General features: G+C 59.7%; 1 protein-coding gene across 9 annotated transcripts in view; it reads right to left on the bottom strand.

The window, feature by feature from the left end:
- Nucleotides 1-19,106, bottom strand: part of EXD3 (exonuclease 3'-5' domain containing 3) — a 116,353-nt gene that overhangs the window by 72,634 nt on the left and 24,613 nt on the right. For 4 of the 9 annotated variants that reach the window (XR_002734816.2, XM_023227619.2, XM_023227620.2 and 1 more), the window contains exons 1-2: nt 4,077-4,445; nt 3,518-3,582 (exon numbers count right to left, since the gene is read on the bottom strand). Coding sequence is in view for 8 of the 9 variants with exons in the window: in XM_023227619.2 (XP_023083387.2) it covers nt 3,518-3,582; nt 4,077-4,256 (245 nt within the window). In the remaining variant the exon portion in view is untranslated. The other 5 variants (XM_026457501.1, XM_026457502.1, XM_023227625.2 and 2 more) reach the window with 5 other exon arrangements.

The following is a 19,106-nucleotide window of genomic DNA, read 5'->3' as shown; positions in this document are numbered from 1 at the left end:
GTTGGCCAGACTGGTCTCGAACTCCTGACTTTGTAATCTGCCCACCTCAGCCTCCCGAAGTGCTGGGATTACAGGCATGAGCCACAGCACTTGGCTGAAATTTTTAATAAAAGCAGTAGTTTGACAGTTCCTCAAAAGATAAACACGATTACCACATGATCTGGCAATTCTATTCCCAGGCAGGTTCCCAAAGATTTATTTATTTATTAAAAAAAAATTTTTTTTTGAGATGGAGTCTCCCTCTGTCGTCCAGGCTGGAGTGCAGTGGCACGATCTTGGCTCATTGCAACCTCCGCCTCTGGGGTTCAAGTGATTCTCCTAGCTCAGCCTCGTAAGTAGCAGCGACTACAGGTGCACGCCACCACGCTCGGCTAATTGTTGTATTTTTTGGTTGAGATGGGGTTTCGCCATGTTGGCCAAGCTGGTCTTGAACTCCTGGCCTCAGGTGACCCTCCCACCTCAGCCTCGCAAAATGCTGGGATTACAGCCATGAGCCACCACACCCGTCCTCCCCAAAGATTTAAAAACAGGGGCTCAAGCAGATGTTTGTAGATGAATTTTCAGAGAAGTACTTGTCCACAACAGCCAGAGGTGGAGATGGCCCAGATGCCCCTCAGCTGTGTACGGAGAAACAGCGTGTGGCCTGGCCACGTATTACTCAGCCACGGAAAAGGAGGAAGCTGACACAGACTTCCACGTGGACAAAGCCTTGATATCGTGCTAAATGAAGAAGCCAGTCACAAAACACCCCATGTTATATGATCGCATGTGTGTGAACTGTCCAGAAATGGCAAATCTGGAGGCAGAAAGCAGGTGAGGGGTGACTGGGGCCTGGGGCCGAGGGGAATGGGGGCGTCTGTATGATGGGTACGGGGTTTGCGGGTAAGCGGTGACTGGGCCTGGGGCCGAGGGGAATGGGGGCGTCTGTGTGATGGGTACGGGGTTTGCGGGTGAGCGGTGACTGGGCCTGGGGCTGAGGGGAGTGGGGGCGTCTGTGTGATAGGTACGGGGTTTGCAGGTGAGCGGTGACTAGGCCTGGGGCTGAAGGGAGTGGGGGCATCTGTGTGATGGGATCGCCGGCCCCTCCTCCCTTCAAGACCCTCACTGGTCTTTACTCCTCATTACTGATCCCCTCAGCTACAAAGAGCCCCCTGCTGTGCATGGAAAAAACAACGTGAGCCTTCCCACCCCAACCCCTTCTGGGTGTCCCCCGCAATCCCTCCTGCCAGTATCCCCCGTCCTCCCCAACCCCCTCTGGGCATCCCCCCGATCCCCCCCAGCCAGTATCCCCCCTCCTCCCCAACCTCTCTCTGGGCGTCCCCCCAATGCCCCCGCTGGTATCCCCCCCACCCCAACCCCCTCCGGGCGTCCCCCCCATCCCACCCGCTGCTGGCTGGCATCCCCTGCACTGAGCTGTTGGTTCCACTCACAGCTTCAGTGGTGGGGGTGGGGGGGGTCCCACGGGCTCAGCAGTAACAGAAGGCCCCCCCGAGGGGCTGTTAGAACAGGACCACCCTGTTAGAACAGGACCACTTTGAGAAGCCGAGGCAGGCAGATTGCTTGAGGTCCAGAGTTCAAGATTAGCCTGGCCAACATGGCGAAACCCTGTCTCTACTAGAAAAACAAAAATAGCCAGGCGTGGTGTTGCACACCTGTAATCCCAGCTACTCAGGAGGTTGAGGCAAGAGAAGCACTTGAATCTGGCAGGCGGAGGTTACAGTGAGCCGAGATCACGCCACTGCACTCCAGTCTGGGTGACAGAGCAAGACTCTGTCTCCCAAAAAAAAACAAAAACAGAAAGACAGGACTGCCCCATCACAGGCTGCTGGGCAGTGGCGCTGGGAAGGGTCCAATGAACCAGCGGAGCCCCACTCTGGGACTGCATCTACTCCAGGCCCTAGCCCTGTTCCAGCCCTGCCTCCTCCTCCTGCCCCTCTCCCAGGTTGCTCTCACCCGCCCAGCATGCTGGCTCCCCTCTCATTTTAGAGGAACACCCACAGCCCTCCCAGACCACCAATAGTCCCATTTCCCCCCTTTATATTGCAGACTGCCCCAAGGAGTTCTCCAAAATCCTGGTCTCCATCTCCCTCCTGTGGGGGCACCTGGTGTCTATGCCACCATATGGGGGTCTCCAGGACCTCCACGTGCAGCCAGCTCTAGGGTTGGGCTTCTCTTCAGCACCCAGGACCCCCAAGGACCCCATCTTCAAGGTTGCTGGCCCACCCAGGGCCCCTGGGCAGGTGGCATCCGCCAGCTTGCTGGAACCTGGGAATGTGATGGAGGTGCCAGGAGGAGGTGAGAGCACGAGAAGGAGGCGAGGGCGCAGGGAGGAGGTGAGGGTGCGGGTGGGGGGCGGTAAGAGCATGAGGAGGAAGTAAGAGCGTGAGGAGGAGGTGAGGGCGCGGGGAGGCAGCGAGGGCGCAGGTACAGGTTCCCCATGACGACGAAACGCACGACGGCCTCATGACTGTCAGCGAGGCCTGAAGCAGTTTGCAGCCCTGTCTGTGTAGAAACAAGCGCTGCTCAAAGGAGATGCCAGGATGAACGTCAGGACATAGGGAGGAAAGGACGGTGGAATCCCACAACTCAGACACGTCGGGGGGCGGAAGGAGGGACCTGGGGAGGCTCACACCACACACACAACCGCCAGAGAGCCAGGGAGACTGAGCGTCACAGACGAAGGTCCCACAAGAAAGCCTGGAAACGGAACAGAGGGAAATCTCAAAGGCAAGGACAGAGATTCACACGCTGGAGGCCCAAGAAGCCACCCAGCTGACGGACAAACAAAAGCTGGCAGAGGCGGGTGCAGGAGGGAGGCAGACGCAGGAGCAGGCAGCGCCAGGGCTGGGGTTAGAGGGCGTCCCCTGGGCCTGCAGGGGTGACCTCGGGTCAGGGGATGTGGCACTCAGGAGTTGGGCTGGGGTCGGAGGGCGTCCCCGGAACCTGCAGGAGCAACCTCGGGCCAGCAGACGCGGCACTCAGGACTTGGTAGCCTCCTGTGCACAGGCCATTGCCACGAAGGAACCGGGATCCGCATCTGCCCCCACGGGTGGCCGGTCCTCCCTCTGCAGCCTCTCCCCCGGCCTCTCCCACCCAGCCTCCTGCCCTGCTCAAGTCCCACCCCTTCCTAAGGCCTCCCTGTCCTGGACACCTGCCCCAGTGGCCACCCCGGGTCTGGGTGCCCTGGCGGTGGCAGGACGGGGCCTCAGGCCTGGCAGTGCTGGTGACAGCTGTGTCCCTGCAGATGAGTGGACCCTGCACCTCCCAGAGGTGACCTCAGAGGGGCTGCTGGGGCCAGGCAGGGCCTTTAGCACCCTGGGGCCTTGAGGAAGACCACCCCCTGCCCTACACAGGCCACCCTGGATGTAGTCTGGGGCAGCCACTGCCGCAGGACCTTGTGGCCGTGGGGAGCTGTGCAGCTTCCCGAATAGGGAGGCCTCCTGTTAGGCAGGTCTCTGCCCAACAGTCAGTTCTGCCAGCTGTGACTTGACCCCCTGTGACAGCCACGTCCACTCACCTGCTGCCGCTCCCGCATGGACCACAGGGTCTGCAGGGCCTGCAGGAGCAGGAGGGGGTCCTGGCCTGTGGAGACAAGATAACAGCTGTGAGAGGGGCAGGTGCAGGAACTGCTGCATAGCCAGCTGGGAAGTCCCTCCCACTGACCCACAACGCCTGGGGCTCCTCTGGACCTGGGGGCCGGGAGCCCTCCCCTACCTCTGTCTGGCACACACACACCTGCCAGGTGCGGCAGCACCCACTCTGGCCCAGGCTCACCCCCATCCCTTCCCTGTGGCCCATAGCCGCCCAACCAGCTGAGTCTGCCCGGCAGCACTTCCACGCTCAGCCCTGGGAGCTGGGCCTCACCTTTCAGCTGCAGTCACAGAGCAGCCCTCATGGGCCTGAGCCTCTACCTCCTCCACCCAGTGCCCTGGGCAACCTCATCAACATCTTCTCGCCCAAACCCTGCACCACAGTCCTGGCACCATGAGGACCCCAAGCCCCTGCCCTCTTTAGGTCTTGGTCCCCGGCCCTCCTGCACCGCCCCCTCCCTCCAGCCCCACCTGGGAGGCCCCCACCTCACTATGCAGCTCTGCAGCAAAAGTGCTGACTGAAGACGCTGGCCCACAGACAGAGCCGCCAGAGTGAGACCCGAGGGAGGTTTCCAGACAGAACCTGGGGGCTGCATGGCTTGGCCTGGAAGCCGGTGGTGCCCCAACCCCACCCAGGGGAGCGGGCACCCACCCAGGCCTGGTCATGTGGTGGGGTCGGGGTCGGAGGCAGGGGAGGGGCGGCTGCCAGCAGGGACTCCACAGGGGAGGCCGGGGGCAGGAGCCTGGGTGGATTCCGCAGTGAACTCCCCCCGGACCTGGGGGTCATGGAAGCTGCCGGGCCCCCCTGGAGGGCAGGACGGGAACAGGGAAGGCCCCGTGTTGCTGCGAGGGAGGCTGAGGACTCACGTGAGATCAGATCAGACCCCAGCAGCTGGATTCTGCCACACATGCCAGAGAAGCGTGCGGGACGGGGGTCACCCGGGAGAGCCAGGCTGACAACTCGATAGCCCAAGGGTTATGACTCAGCCCAGCACCAGGATGGAGGAGAGAACCACGAGGCCCTTTCGGTAGACGCAGAGCAAGTGTTCCAAAATTCAGTTCAGCTCACGATTTAAGAAGTAACTCGCCCTGAACTGGGTAAAAGCCATGCGCGAGTGTGAGGCGTGGTGCTCAGGGCAGCGTGTGAGGATGCCACAGCCCGGCCTGGAGCTGTCCCACGCAGGTGGCATCCAATGCAGAAGGGAAACAGAAACATCAGGACCCACAGACAACGGGATTCTGCAGAAAGCCACGAAGGATCAAAACTACGCTGTTAGAATTAACCAATGGGTTCGGCATCAATGCTCAGCACAAGCCAAAGTGAGAAAATCAGCAACAAACAGAAATGGCCATTTCAAAAATCACTTAGAACATCATCAGCAATGTCAGATTGCCCAGGAGAAATCTAACAAAAGCAGCTCACGCAAAACAAAACCCAGTCGGCTATCATCCCAGCACTTTGGGAGGCTGAGGCGGGTGGATCATTTGAGGTCAGGAGTTCGAGACCAGCTTGGCCAATGTGGTGAGACACCATCTCTACTAAAAAATACAAAAATTAGCCGGGCGTGGTGGCAGGCGCCTGTAATCCCAGCTACTCGGGATTGCCTCGGTTGAGGCAGGAGAATGGCGTGAACCCGGGAGGCGGAGCTTGCAGTGAGCAGAGATCTCACCACTGCACTCCAGCCTGGGCGACAGAGCGAGACTCCATCTCAAACAAACAAACAAACAAAAAACTCATAAAACATCGTGGGCACCCGGGCTCCAACACTGCGGCTCTGCAGCCACCTGGGCCTGGACGGCACGGGGCCAGTGTTCCCATCTGCACTCAGAACCGTCCCACCATCGCACACAGTGTCCCAGACACAGAGGCTGAGAACACCCAACACCCAAAGTCCACTGTAGGAAGACGGAGCAAGTGGATCAGCCCCGGGATGATGCCCAGGTGGGCAGGACATACCCCACGACGTGGCCATGGCAGGCAGTGACCGGCCCTGCGTTCTGGGTGCTAGGCATGGCCGGGGATGGGGCCAGGGAATAGGGCCTGGCGGGGCTGGGCAGGGCTGGGCAGAGTATGCTGTGGTGTGTTCACGATCATGTGCCAAGCCCGCATCGTGTGTTCTGTGTTCCTTCCTACATGTGGGTTGCACTTCACAATAAACAAAACACTTTTATTTTATGTTATTTAATATTTTATTTAGAGATGGAGTCTCACTCTATCGCCCAGGCTGGAGTGCAGTGGAGTGATCTTGGCTCACTGCAACCTCCACCTCCCGGGTTCAAGTGATTCTCCTGCCTCAGCCTCCCGAGCAGCTGGGATTACAGGCGCCGGCCACCACCACACCGGGATAATTTTTGTATTTTCAGTAGAGACGGGTTTTCACCATGTTGGCCAGGCTGGTCTCAAACTCCTGAGCTCAATTGGTCTGTCCGCCTCAGCCACCCAAAGTGCTGGGAAGACAGGCGTGAGCCACCGCGCCCAGCCCAGATTTTCTTTTAAAGCAGAGCTTCAGATGCATGAGATGAGAAAGTTCTGCAGGTGGATGGTGGTGGCGGCTCTGCAGCCACGTGAATGCACTTAATGTCACTGAATATACACAGGAAAGTGGTTAATATGGTAAATTTCATGTTATGTGTATTTCATGTTTTTAAAGGCAGGTGAAGCCGGGTGCGGTGGCTCACGCCTGTCATCCCAGCACGTTGGGAGGCTGAGGGGGGTAGTTTGCTTGAGCCCTGGAGTTTGAGACCAGCCTGGGCAATACAGCAAGACCCCATCTCTACCCAAATACATAAATAAAAGTAGCTGGGTATGGTGGTGCGCCTGAGGTCCCAGCCACTTGGGAGGCTGGGGTGGGAGCATGGCTGGAGCCTGGGAGGTTGAGGCTGCAGTGAGCCCCGATTGTGCCACTGCCCTCCAGCCTGGGGGACAGAGTGAGAACCTGTCAATCAGTCCATCCTTCAATAAGCAGGGTGTCCTTAGTATTCTCTTTAAGTTTTACCGAATCGAGACCCGCATTTCCAGGTGGGAAGCTGGTGATGTCAGCCCTCTCCCCTCCCTAGTCAGTGCTGCTGGTCTTCGCCCCTGCTCAGGTCTTGCTGGTTCTGCCCAGGGTCTCCCCTCCCACCTCCCACCGACCTGGGCCACTCCAGCTTCCCAGGGGCCTCCCTGCCTCCACACTGTGCCCACAGACAACGCCCAGCCCCACAGCACAGCACAGCCCTAGGATCCTACAGAAACATGGGGCGGGCCAGGCCACTTCTTTGTGGAAGCCACTGTGGCCCCCTGGCCTTGAAAGTCAAAGCCAGGGCCCACCACACCCTCCCAGCTTCCATCCTCTGAGTGACCCGGACCCTGCCCCTTGGGCCTGAGGCTGCTTCCTGAGCACCTAGTAGCCTGCCCAGGAGCCCCCTCAGCACCCCTGCTCCCTGCCTGGCCCCTCAGCGCCCCTGCTCTGTGCTTGGCCCCTGGCCCCTGCTCCCTGCCTGGCACCTGGCCCCTGCCCTTCTGTCCCCGTCACTTCACTGTGGCCTTGACACTGAGTCCCAGGGCAGTGACCGCCCGGGTCTCCTTCCAGGCCACGGCTGGTGCACGATGGACACTTCACGGTGCCCGCCCCGGCCGTTCCAGGGCCAGCCGTGCACACATGGTGCTCACAGCCCATGCGACTGGGGAGCCCCGAGTCTCTCGGGCCAGAGCCGGAGGGACCTGCGGCAGGTGTAGCCGGACAAGTCTCTGCCATGCCGGGCGCGGACACGGCCATGCTGACACTCATCTCACACAATCGCTGGCTTCCTGTTCGTACAACAGAAGAAAAACAGGATGTCCAGGGGCGGCTTCTGTCTGAACGAAGAAGACAAGCGAGCTCTGTGAGCTCCGGGGCTCAGCAGTGAGAGGACAGGGTGCCTGGGAGGGACCTGGGGGACACACCCTGCTCAGTACACAGCACCCCACACACCCCAACTCAGGGATACCACGCAGTGGCATGGGGTCCAAGAAGCGTGGGTGGGGCTTGGAGCTGACACCGAGGGACCTCCCAGACCCGCTGTCCGGCCCCAGAAGCCCCAGCCAGCCCTCCCTGAGGTCGCCTCCTCCTGCGGTGGCTTCTGGAGGCCTTTGGTCCCCAGCGTGGACGTTCGGCTGGAGCTCTGCGGGTGGACTCTGGCCCCCACCTCCACACCCAGGCCCAAGTTCACTGAGTCCACCAAGTTCCTCAGCAGCGCACTGATGCCTGGGACCTGCAGACAGGCAGGTCTGGGACGCTGAGACAGATGGCCCTGGCCAGGAGGCTGACCCCTGGCCCTGGACCAGTCTCCTGGAAACGTGTGGGTTGGGGCAGAGCGGGGCAGCTGTGTATCAGGAGGACACATAAAAGAAACTCAAGCTCAAGAATAAAAGTCCCACAATCCCCTGAACGTGGATTCACATTCAAGAGCTGGGTCACTTCTCCCTGGGGGGCTGAATCGTGGCCCCTGCCCAGCATCGGTGCCCAGTGCCCGCACTGGCTTCCCCCCCAGCCACCTCCCCCAAAACGTGCCTGGGAGGGCTCAGGAACTCTGTGGGGTCGGCCTGAGGGTGCCCAGGCAGAGGCGGCCAGGACGGCTCCACCACCTGTCCCCAGGACAGTTCCCCAGCCGACACCCCTGTGCCGGCCGACGGGAGGACGGATGGTTGCGGGAACACAGGACGGGCAGAACACAGGGATGCCACTTCCTCCAAATGGCACCCGGCTAACGGGGCTGCCTTCGCCTTGAGACACAGACGCACTCCAGGAAACTGTGGGCTGCAGAGTGGATGGCACCAAAGGCTCTGTTATTCCCGACACTCTATCATAAAGCGGGGGTGAGAAACACAGGGGGCTTTTTACCCACAGGGTTGGGGGCACAGAAGCCCCAGGAACTGAGGCCGACCCCAGCAGCAGACGCCGGGCACGGGACACCGGGCAGCGGATGCTGGGCAGTGGACGCCAGCAGTGGATGCCAGCAGTGGACGTCAGGCAGGGGACACCCGGCCTCTGGGCAGGAAGTCTGTGACACGTGGTCTTCACAACGCCCCCGAGTGGGTCTCTCCCACGGCCAGCTCTCCTCTTGGGGCCTGGGTCACAAAGCTCACACGGCTCGTCTCCAAGGCCGTCCCACAACTGCCAGCAGCATCAGACCCCGCAGCACTGAGCATAGAAGAGCCCGGCCGCCCAGACCAGACCCCACGTGCTGTGGCGACCTCCATGCCCACGGGTCCGGGCACCTGCTATCAGCGCCCCGCCTGGGTCAGTCCTCTGACCGCCCAAGGACAGCAGAAAGGGCCAGCCCGTGGCCTCAGCTCCCCTCAGAGACCCCACGGCACCTCCTACAGGCATATCCCGAGAGGCCATACTCACCCGACACGCGCTGGGGCCTCCGTCCTTCTGCCGCGAGTCTGTGTCCTGGTGGCCTTCTGGCCTCTGGCGGCAGCTGAGACGGGGCCACCCCCTCCAGCCCAACTGTCTCTGGTCTCAGATTCCACCCACATCTGCCTGTGCTCAGCTGCAGGCAGGGCGAGGGACATGGTAAGGACGGAGACAGCGGCGAGAGCCCAAGCCTGGCGGGCAGTGTGTGCCTCTACCTCGGCCCACCGCAGAGGACCGCCTGTGTCCGGGGGGTGAGGTGACAGGGCTCCTGGAGGTCCCTCATCTGGCACGGAGGCCCTCGCTCTATCAACACAGCGGCCTGCAACCCCAGCACAGCACCGTCTCTCATGGGTCACAGGTCCCTCACTCTCAGTCCCACTCACTTGCCTCATCCATGAAGCCGAGGAGGGCCTTGGAGACAGAACTGACCCAGCCTCAGCCCAGGCTGCCTCTGGCTGGGAAGGCGGGATGAGGGGGAGAGCCCACCCTTCGCTACTGTGGACCCCACAGGGAGGCAGAGAGGAAAAGGGCGGTACCAGCCCAGGGGGCATGAGGTGGACGCCACTCAGAGAGAGACAGCGAAGCCATGGAGGTGCTGGGACGCTCGGAGCGAGAGGGACAGTGACGGACAGAGAGGGACAGTGACGGACAGAGAGGGACAGTGAGGGACAGTGAGGGACAGAGAGGGACAGTGACGGACAGTGAGGGACAGTGAGGGACAGAGAGGGACAGTGAGGGACAGAGAGGGACAGTGAGGGACAGTGAGGGACAGTGAGGGACAGAGAGGGACAGTGAGGGACAGAGAGGGACAGTGAGGGACAGAGAGGGACAGAGAGGGACAGAGAGGCCGGTGAGGAGCTGGGACGCTCGGAGCCAGGTGGACGCCACACAGAGAGGGACAGGGAGATCCCCAAATTTCATTCTGCAACCGCAGGTCAGAAAATGTGCTGAAGAAAAGATCCTACCAACAACAGAAATCTTGGAAGATGAAATGCCAATTTTTAAAAAGTAACAGACCGGGCGCGGTGGCTCACGCCTGTAATCCCAGCACTTTGGGAGGCCAAGGCGGGCAGATCATTTGAGGTCAGGCGTTCGAGACCAGCCTGGCCAACATGACAAAACCCCATCTCTACTAAAAGTACGAAAATTACCCAAGCATGGTGGCGGGTGCCTGTAATCCCAGCTACTCAGGAGGCTGAGGCAGGAGAATTGCTTGAGCCTGGGAGGTGGAGGTTGTAGTGAGCCAAGGTCGTGCCACTACACTCCAGCCTGGGCAACAGAGCAAGACTCTCAAAAAAAAAAAAAAAAAAGGCCGGGGGTGGTGGCTCACGCCTGTAAACCCAGCACCTTGGGAGGCCGAGGGGGGGGGGGCCTAATTTTTTTTTTTTTTTTTTTTTTTTTTTTTTTTTTTTTTTTTTTTTGAAACCCAGTCTCTACTAAAAATTAAAAAAATTAGCCGGGCGAGGTGGCGGGCGCCTGTAGTTCCAGCTACTCAGGAGGCTGGGGCAGGAGAATGGCGTGAACCCGGAGGGCAGAGGTTGCAGTGAGCCGAGATCATGCCACTGCACTCCAGCCTGGGTGACAGAGCAAGACTCTGTCTCAAAAAAAAAAAAAAAGTAAATAAAAAAAATTACACAAATAAATAAAAACTAAAAAGAGAACAGTATGTTCTGGGTGGTTTTACATAAATTAACTCCTTCAATATTCACACAGAAATGAGGCCCACTACTGGTGCTAGAATCATCATTCAGATGAGAAAACAGAGAGGTTAGGGAGCGGGGCCTGGTCACACAGTGAGGACAAACCTTCTCTACTGGCAGGTGTGGGAGGGCGTTTTCACGGTTTTATGAGGCCAGCTGTGACCTCCCTCTTGTCTCCCTCATGTCACCCTGATGTCACAGCCCAAGGTTTGGCTCTGCAGCCTTGGGGGCCGAGAAAGAGCCACCCCCACTGCCAGCTGGGCCGGGGCAGGCGCCAGGGCAGGCCAGCTCAGCCTCGTTTAGCGGAGCCAAGCAGAGAAAGGCCCAGGAGCCTCCCGGCCAGCTCAAGGCCAGTGGACGCTGAGGGCAGGCGGCGAGGACACAGTGAGGGTGGCCAAGAGGCTGCCAAAAAGTGCCTGTGACCTGGTCATGGGACTGGGACAAGCCCGTCCCCAGGGTCCTGGAGGCGGATCTGGTGCCCACACCTCTGGGGCACCCGTGGTGGGGGAGGGGCGGCCTGCTCAGCGTGGAGAGGGGCAGGGCGGCCTCGGCAGCTTCTCCTTCCCCTCCTCCCAGCAGGGCCTCGACCACCGCCCTTCCTCAAGCGTCCCCACGTCCACCCACAGCCACAGCCCACCAGTGAGGCCTCTGAGAGGGAGGCGTCTCCAGGAACCTGCACGTTCACTGTGCATTACGAGAGTGGCACACGCTCATCACGGAGCTTCATAGGAAAAGCGGCCTCTCCTGTGGGCCTTGCCCTGTTCACCGCCGTGTCCACACTGGGCGGGTGCTGAGGAGCCCCTGTTGGGAGCGTGGACACCAGATGTGAAGCTGGCCGTGTCCCCAGCCCCAGGCACCCCAGCAGGCCAAGCTGTAGCACAGGGGCCTCCTCTGGGAAGCCAGGGTAGCCTCAGCCTTGGAGGCTCCCATTGTTTGGAGCCCAGCAAGACAGGGAGGAGCTGCGGATGTGGAGGGAAAGGGAACCCAGGCCGGCCGGCTTCCTGGAGCTGCTGCATCTGCCCGAGGGCAGGCCTCCCCGCCCCCACCCCACCGCCTGCCAGCCCTGGTGCGAGCCACAGTTTAATGCCATCTGTGGGACTCTGAATTTCCCAGGGAAGGCTCAAGCGCTGCCTGGAACCCCCGAACCAGGTGGACGTGGGCAACATGGCTTTTCTGACCTCAACTGCGCCTGCTCATGCAAAAGCTGAAGTTTTTTGTTTTTTTTTGAGATGGAGTCTCGCTCTGTCCCCCAGGCTGCAGTGCAGTGGCACAATCTCAGCTCACTGTAACCTCTGCCTCCTGGGTTCAAACAATTCTTCTGCCTCCAAGCAATTCTCCTGCCTCAGTCTCCCAAGTAGCTGGGACTACAGGCGCCCGCCACGACGTCCGGCTCATTTTTGTATTTTTAGTAGAGATGGAGTTTCACCATGTTGGCCAGGACGGTCTCGATCTTCTGACCTCGTGATCCGCCCACCTCGGCCTCCCAACGTGCTGGGATTACAGGCGTGAGCCACCGCGCCCGGGCAAGGCTGAAGTTTTAGGAGGAATCTGTGATCACCGTGGACATTCGGATGGAGAATGTTTCTTGGCCTCGGGGGAGGGAGAAAGAAACAGGAGCTCAGCCCCTTTTCCGGCCCCCTGATGACGCCTCCTGACCCAGCGTGGGAGGGCCTCTCCAGAGGTGGCCACGCGGACGCTCCTCCAATGACCCGGACCAGGCACTCTACCTAAGAGGACAAACCCAGGCCTGGCTGTTTTCGGGGACAGGGTCCCAGGGGCCACAGACACGGGTGTCCTGCTCGGTGACCAGGGTGGCGCGGACAGGTGTCCAGGCAGCGAGGCTGGGCCAGCACAGGGGCCAGGACACCTCCCAGGAAGAAGCTGATCCAGAGGCTGAGTAGAGGAGCCCGCTGGGGAGGGCTGAGCTGGGGCCTCTTGTGGGGCTGGCCTTGTCGATAGAGGTGGACACTGACCACATAAGGGCAGGTGCCTAAAGCGGCACAGGAAGGATGGGGGGATGTGGCCATTCCAGGAAGCGCCAGCCTGTTCCAGAGAGCGCCGAGGCTGTTCCAGGGGGCGCCGTGTCTGTTCTGGGGCGCACAGGGCGGTCCAGGGGGGTGCTGAGGCTGTTCCAGGGGGCGCCTTGTCTGTTCTGGGGAGGGGGGGCATGTATGTTCCAGGGAGGGCCATTAGTGTTCCAGGGGGCACTGAGGCTGTTCCAGGGACCCTGCTAGCTGGGTGTTGCACTTTGAAGACATTCCACTCTGCTTAGGTGGAGAAAAGGCTGTAGAAGCCCTTGGGTACTTGTGCAGGGAGAGTCAGCTCTGTGCTGAGGCAAAGCCAGGGTCCCATGCGCTCCCCGGCCCCGAGGGTGGTCTCCAGGGCAGGTAACAGGGCCTCATCCCACACAGGTGCAGGCCCGGGGCCCACAGGTGGCCTCGGAGGAGGTGGTGGATGAATGGAAGGGTGAGGGGGTCTGGGCCCATCCCGAGAGGGACAGGTGCGTGGTCAGGGCCCCACAGGACAGTCAGGGTTGTGCCTGCTGAGGGGTCACATCCACACCAACCCCCGCCCAGCTCAGAGGCGGCCCCTCCCCCAGGATGCGGGGTCACATCCACACCAACCCCCGCCCAGCTCAGAGGCGGCCCCTCCCCCAGGATGTGGTGACCTGAATACATTAGGGAAGGCGACATGCCTGGAGGTGCCCCCACAGCCCTCAGCACCCACTGGGAACACAGAAGAGGAAGGCACAGAGGAAGTCCCTGGAGTGGTCTGAGGCCCAAGGAGGCAGCTGCATGGGATAGGAAAACTGAGGCAGAGAGCCTCGGCTGCTGCCACGTGGGAGCAGGGCTTTCACAGGGGAGAGGGCCATGGCCCTGCCCCATGGAGGGGCTGCCAGGCAGGGCATGTGTAGGGTGGGCCTGGGCAGAGGCCAGGGGGCGGTGAGTGAAAAGGCAGTAAACCCACAACAAACTGGGGGTCCGCAGCCCAGGGCGAGGCGGCTGGGCCAGGGCCTTACAGCTCTCACTGCTGTTTACAAGGACTGCAGGGTGAAGGACATGAAGGGGTCCCGGGCCCCCCTTGCCACGCCCTGCCCGCAAAGACAGGGCCCTGGACAGCTCCCATGGGGGCCGAGCCCCTCCCAGGAGGCTTCCCGCCCCGGCCTGTCCCCGGCCGGCACAGACAGCAGTCTGAGGCTCGGGCTGACACCCCAGGCACTAGGCAGCCTCCACTCCTTCCCAGCCACCGTCTCCCGAACCCTGGCCCAGTCTTCAACTTGCAGGGTCTTGATTTGTAGGAACAGGAGGGAGGGAGGCTGCACCTCCCCTCGGACTGTTTATCTTCAGCACTGAACCTGCCGGGGCAGCTGAGCGGGAATGCAGCCTCCCTGGCTCTGCCCACAGGGGAAAGCGCCTCTCACCTCCCTGGCTCTGCCCACGGGGGAAGGCACCTCTCATTTCTCTTTTTTAACCTGAAAAAGCTGCTGGGAGGGCAGATGTTCTTAACTCCAAGGGATGAAAAAAGGCTCAGTTCAAAAAACTAGGAACACTGAACGCCACCACGGAACCGCCCAAGACCCAAGAGGCTGTGGGTTCCTTGAACCCCGGGAGGCGGCGCTGAGCACCCAAGGGGTTTCGGGCCCTCTGCCCGGCACCCCGAGGGACAGAGGGGACCAGAGCTCCCACCTCTGCGACCAGCCCTGAGCGGCTGCACGGTCCCCGCCACCTCCCCCGGATCCTGTCACAGGCCTGGCGCCAGGCCACCCACGCTGGGGCCCAAGGAGGCGGCCTGTCTTGAAGGCTGAGGACAGCAAGGTCACAGTGGAGCCTCCGGACTCACAGGGTCCCAAGCTGTGGACACTGTAGAGAGGCCCTCGTCACTGAGTGCAGAGTGGGCACCACCACCCCCCGTGCACCCCCACGCACCTCCCCCGACAGCCCCAGGGAGACTCGGCACCATCAGGCTCAGACTCACCCGTGCAGCGGCGCTCACCAGTGGCGGGGTCACCGGTGGGGTCTCCTGGGTCCATCCTCAGGGCCGGGCCGAGGACGCTGGCAGGCAGCTAGGAGCGAGGATCTGCAGAAACAATCAGGTGGGGCCCCTGAATGAAGAGCCCCCTCCAACAGGCAGCCGTGGAGCCCAAGGAGGCGGGACCTGGTGCCTGGGGCCCCCAGTCGCTGAGCACAGCGGGCAGCTCCACACTCCTCTCCCAGCTGGGGTGACGGCTGCCAAGTTTGGACCCTGCATCCAGTTCCCGGCCAAATCGTCCCAGCTTTCAGCAGGGAGGGCAGGGGATGGGAGGGCCCCGGGGGGGCACAGTAGACAAACCCTCACGGGCGGGCAGAGGGGCCTGTTCTTGAGGACAGCATGACTCCCCTTGCCATGGCCGCCTCAGGCTGTGTGTCCTGCCCCTGAGGGAGCCACACGGGAGAGAGGCGCTGTCCTCCAGAGGGCAAGGGTGCCTGCATTACCAGGGACCTGGGAGTGACGCCCTCAAGGCCGGCCCAGCACACGGCTCTGTTAGAATCTAGGCAGCCGCTGACGGCTCTCATCCCAGGCAGACCTCAGCCTCCTTCAGAGAGTTTTTTTCTATCTTTTTTTTTTTTTTTTTTCTTTTTGAGACAGAGTCTCTCTGTGATGCCCAGGCTAGAGTACAGTGGGGCGATCTCGGTTCACTGCAACCTCTGCCTCCCAGGTTCAAGCGATTCTCCTGCCTCAGTCTCCCGAGTCTCTGGATTACAGGCATGTGCCATCATGCCCAGCTAATTTTTGTATTTCTAGTGGAGACAGGGTTTCACCATGTTGGTCAGGCTGGTCTCGAACTCCTGACCTCCGGTGATCTGCCTGCCTCAGCCTCCTGAAGTGCTGGGACTACAAGTGTGAGACACTGCACCTGGCCCATGGGAGTGTTTTTGATGCAAAACCCTTGTTTAGAATTACGAGGGTTACCCTTTTCCTTCAATCTGCTTATGCAAGGCTGCATAAAAAGGCTTTCTTTGGGCGCGGTGGCTCAAGTCTCGCTCTGTCGCCCAGGCTGGAGTGCAGTGGTGCGATCTCGGCTCACTGCAAGCTCTGCCTCCCGGGTTCAAGCCATTCTCCTGCCTCAGCCGCCCAAGTAGCTGGGACTACAGGTGCCGCCACCATGCCCGGCTAACTGCATAAAAAGGCTTTCTTCGGGCGCAGTGGCTCAAGCCTGTAATCCCAGAACTTTGGGAGGCCAAGACAGGCGGATCACGAGGTCAGGAGATCGAGACCATCCTGACTAACCTGGTGAAACCCCGTCTCTACTAAAAAAAAATACAAAAAACTAGCCGGGAGAGGTGGCGGGTGCCTGTAGTCCCAGCTACTCGGGAGGCTGAGGCAGAAGAAGAAAGGCGTAAACCCGGGAGGCGGAGCTTGCAGTGAGCCGAGATCCGGCCACTGCACTCCAGCCTGGGTGACAGAGCGAGACTCTGTGTCAAAAAAAAAAAAAGAAAAGAATAAAGGCTTTCTTCGAGTGTATAGCTTTAGTTTGAATCACACACAGCAGTTACACAAAGCTCAGCACGAGAACTCTGAATGCTAACACAGGCATGCAGGAGAGAGCTGCGCGGCCCTCCCCCTAGGAGCCCTCACAGTGGCCATTCCCGGGAGACAGACATTCCCGGGGATACCGACCTGTGTGTGTCTCAGTCACAGGCGGCATGGTCACGTCTTGGCCTTCAGTTTTACACGTTACCAACCAGCTCCGCCCAGGCAGGGTGAGAATCTGTCTTACCTGTGGGCCAACACACACCCCGAAACACACAACAACACAACCTCCTAAACAAAGTTACATGGACATTGTCTGTGGACTCAGGACTGACAGAGGCCTATTGTAGCCACGTCAACACTATTCCCAGCCGTGTCATGTGGAGGGCTAGGATGGCTTTTCCTTTCTCACGTGGGCTGCTCCAGACTCTGCTCTGCCCTGGGGGAGGGACTGCTGCTCTCCCGCTGCAAACGACGTAAACCCAGATGATACACCTTAGGAAACCAGTTTATGGACAACAGGCAGTGTGAGGCTGCATTTCCCGACAGCAGAGCCGTGCCCAAGGCGGCCCCAGGACACCTGCTCCCCACGCCGGAGCCCGGGCTGGGCACAGAGTCCCACCATGCCGAGGGGGCCGCTGGGGGCCACACACTGTCAGGACAGGCTGCTGGGACAGCGAGTGTGGGGGCAGGAGGACCCCCAAGCCTCCCAGGACCCACAGCCCCAAGGCGGAGAATACAGTGGAGATACCAGAGGCCACACAGCACCTGACACACTGCAGTCCAGCCCAGCCCAGAGGAAGGACCACATCAAAACACAACCAGGACCAGAAGAGCTACAGTCGAAGACCACGCTGAGAGGAAGGCCTGCTCCAGAGCCTCCCACCAGATCCAGACCAAACCCGCGAAAGCTGGAGGACAGATCCAGACCAAGCCCACGAAAGCCGGAGAAGGATGGCCTCTGGGTGGGGGTCGAGTCCCACCCAGACCCAACTTAGGAGGGTTGAGAAAGGCCCTGGGCTCTCTGAAGAGCCCAGGACAAAATGTCAAGACACAACCCCACGTTCAAGGGACTCAGCCAGAAGCTGAACAGCCCACAGGAGCAAAACACAATGCTCTTCAGAGGACGATACCTCAATCCAGAGTTTCCACAATGGATAATTCACAAAACTCAGTGCATAATAAAAATCACAAGACCGAAAAAGAAACAAGAAAATCTGACCCACAAACAAGCAGAAAAACACAAAAAACAGAGAATAGAAAGCAGCTTCGAGGAAGGCCTCAACGTTATTGGTGCTGGCAAAGATTTTAACACAATGATTGCAACTGTGTTCGTGGAATGAACAGAAAACACATTCAAAAAGTTCAAGGAGGCCAGGCACAATTTGGGAGGCTGAGGCAGGAGGATCGCTTGAGCCCAGGAGTTCGAGACCATCCTAGGCAACACGGTGAAACTCCGTACAAAAAAAACTAAAAAGTAGCCGGGTGTGGTGGCTCATGCCTGTGGTTCCAGCTACTCAGGGAGCTGAGGCAGAAGAGTCGCTTGAGCCCCAGAGATCGAGGCTGCAGTGAGCCGAGATCACACCACTGCCTTACAATCTGGGTGACAGAGCGAGACCCTGTCTCAAGAAAACCCCAGGCCGGGTGCGGTGGCTCAAGCCTGTAATCCCAGCACTTTGGGAGGCCGAGATGGGTGGATCACGAGGTCAGGAGATCGAGACCATCCTGGTCTACACGGTGAAACCCCGTCTCTACTAAAAAAAATACAAAAAACTAGCCGGGCGAGATGGCGGGCGCCTGTAGTCCCAGCTACTCGGGAGGCTGAGGCAGGAGAATGGCGTAAACCCGGGAGGCGGAGCTTGCAGTGAGCTGAGATCCGGCCACTGCACTCCAGCCTGGGCAACAGGGTGAGACTCGGTCTCAAAAAAAAAAAGATACAAAAAAATCGAAAACCCCAAAAAACCATGAATAAAATTTTTAAAAATATGGTTTTAATGAGTAAAAGGAGAGACAGAAATGAAGATTATGTGAAACTACATAAAAGAACTAATTGGAAACTCTGCAATAAAAAGTGTAATCACTGAAATGTGACTCACGGACTGTGCTTGACAGCTGACAGATGGCAGAGGAGTCGGTGAATCTGCAAACAGATCAAGAAGGACCAGATTGAAAGAACGAGGGGGAAATGAACTGTGGCTCCACGGCCCACAGCCAAGCGTCCTCTGTTCCCCTGGTGAATGGCCCCCTCTGCAGCACTGCACACCTGGCTGTGCAGTTCACACGCTTCGTGGAGACAGCCGTTCCCCAGCCTCTGCCTGCCTCCATCTGGATGGCTGCACTGAAGCCCTGCTCGCCCGGGACTCCCTTCCCTCTTGTCCACTGTGCTCCCCGAAGTTCGCCTCCTAGTTCTACGGGAGCACATTATCCAGGAGCATCTCAGGCAGAACCGCAAGGGAGGAGCACTGAGTAGCCCTTTGCTTGTCTGAGAATGTCCCCATGACACATGTGCACCCACATCCCCAAGACACACAGGCAACCACGTCCCCAAGACACACAGGCAACCACGTCCCCAAGACACACAACCACGTCCCTAAGACACACAACCACGTCCCCAAGACACACAGGCAACCACGTCCCCGTGATACACAAGCAAACACATCCCCAAGACACACAACCATGTCCCCGTGACACACAGGCAACCACGTCCCCGTGACACACAAGCAACCGCGTCCCCAAGACACACAACCACGTCCCCATGACACACAGGCAACCATGTCCCCAAGACACACAGGCAACCATGTCCTGGGTGACACACAAGCAACCGCGTCCCCAAGACACACAACCACATCCCCGTGACACACAGGCAACCACGTCCCTGTGACACACAAGCAAACGCGTCCCTAAGACACACAACCATGTCCCCA

This window comes from Piliocolobus tephrosceles, chromosome 14 (assembly GCF_002776525.5).
Source record: "Piliocolobus tephrosceles isolate RC106 chromosome 14, ASM277652v3, whole genome shotgun sequence".
Lineage (NCBI taxonomy): Eukaryota > Metazoa > Chordata > Mammalia > Primates > Cercopithecidae > Piliocolobus > Piliocolobus tephrosceles.
Note: the sequence above shows the minus strand (reverse complement) of the source record. Positions and strands in the feature narration are given on the sequence as shown.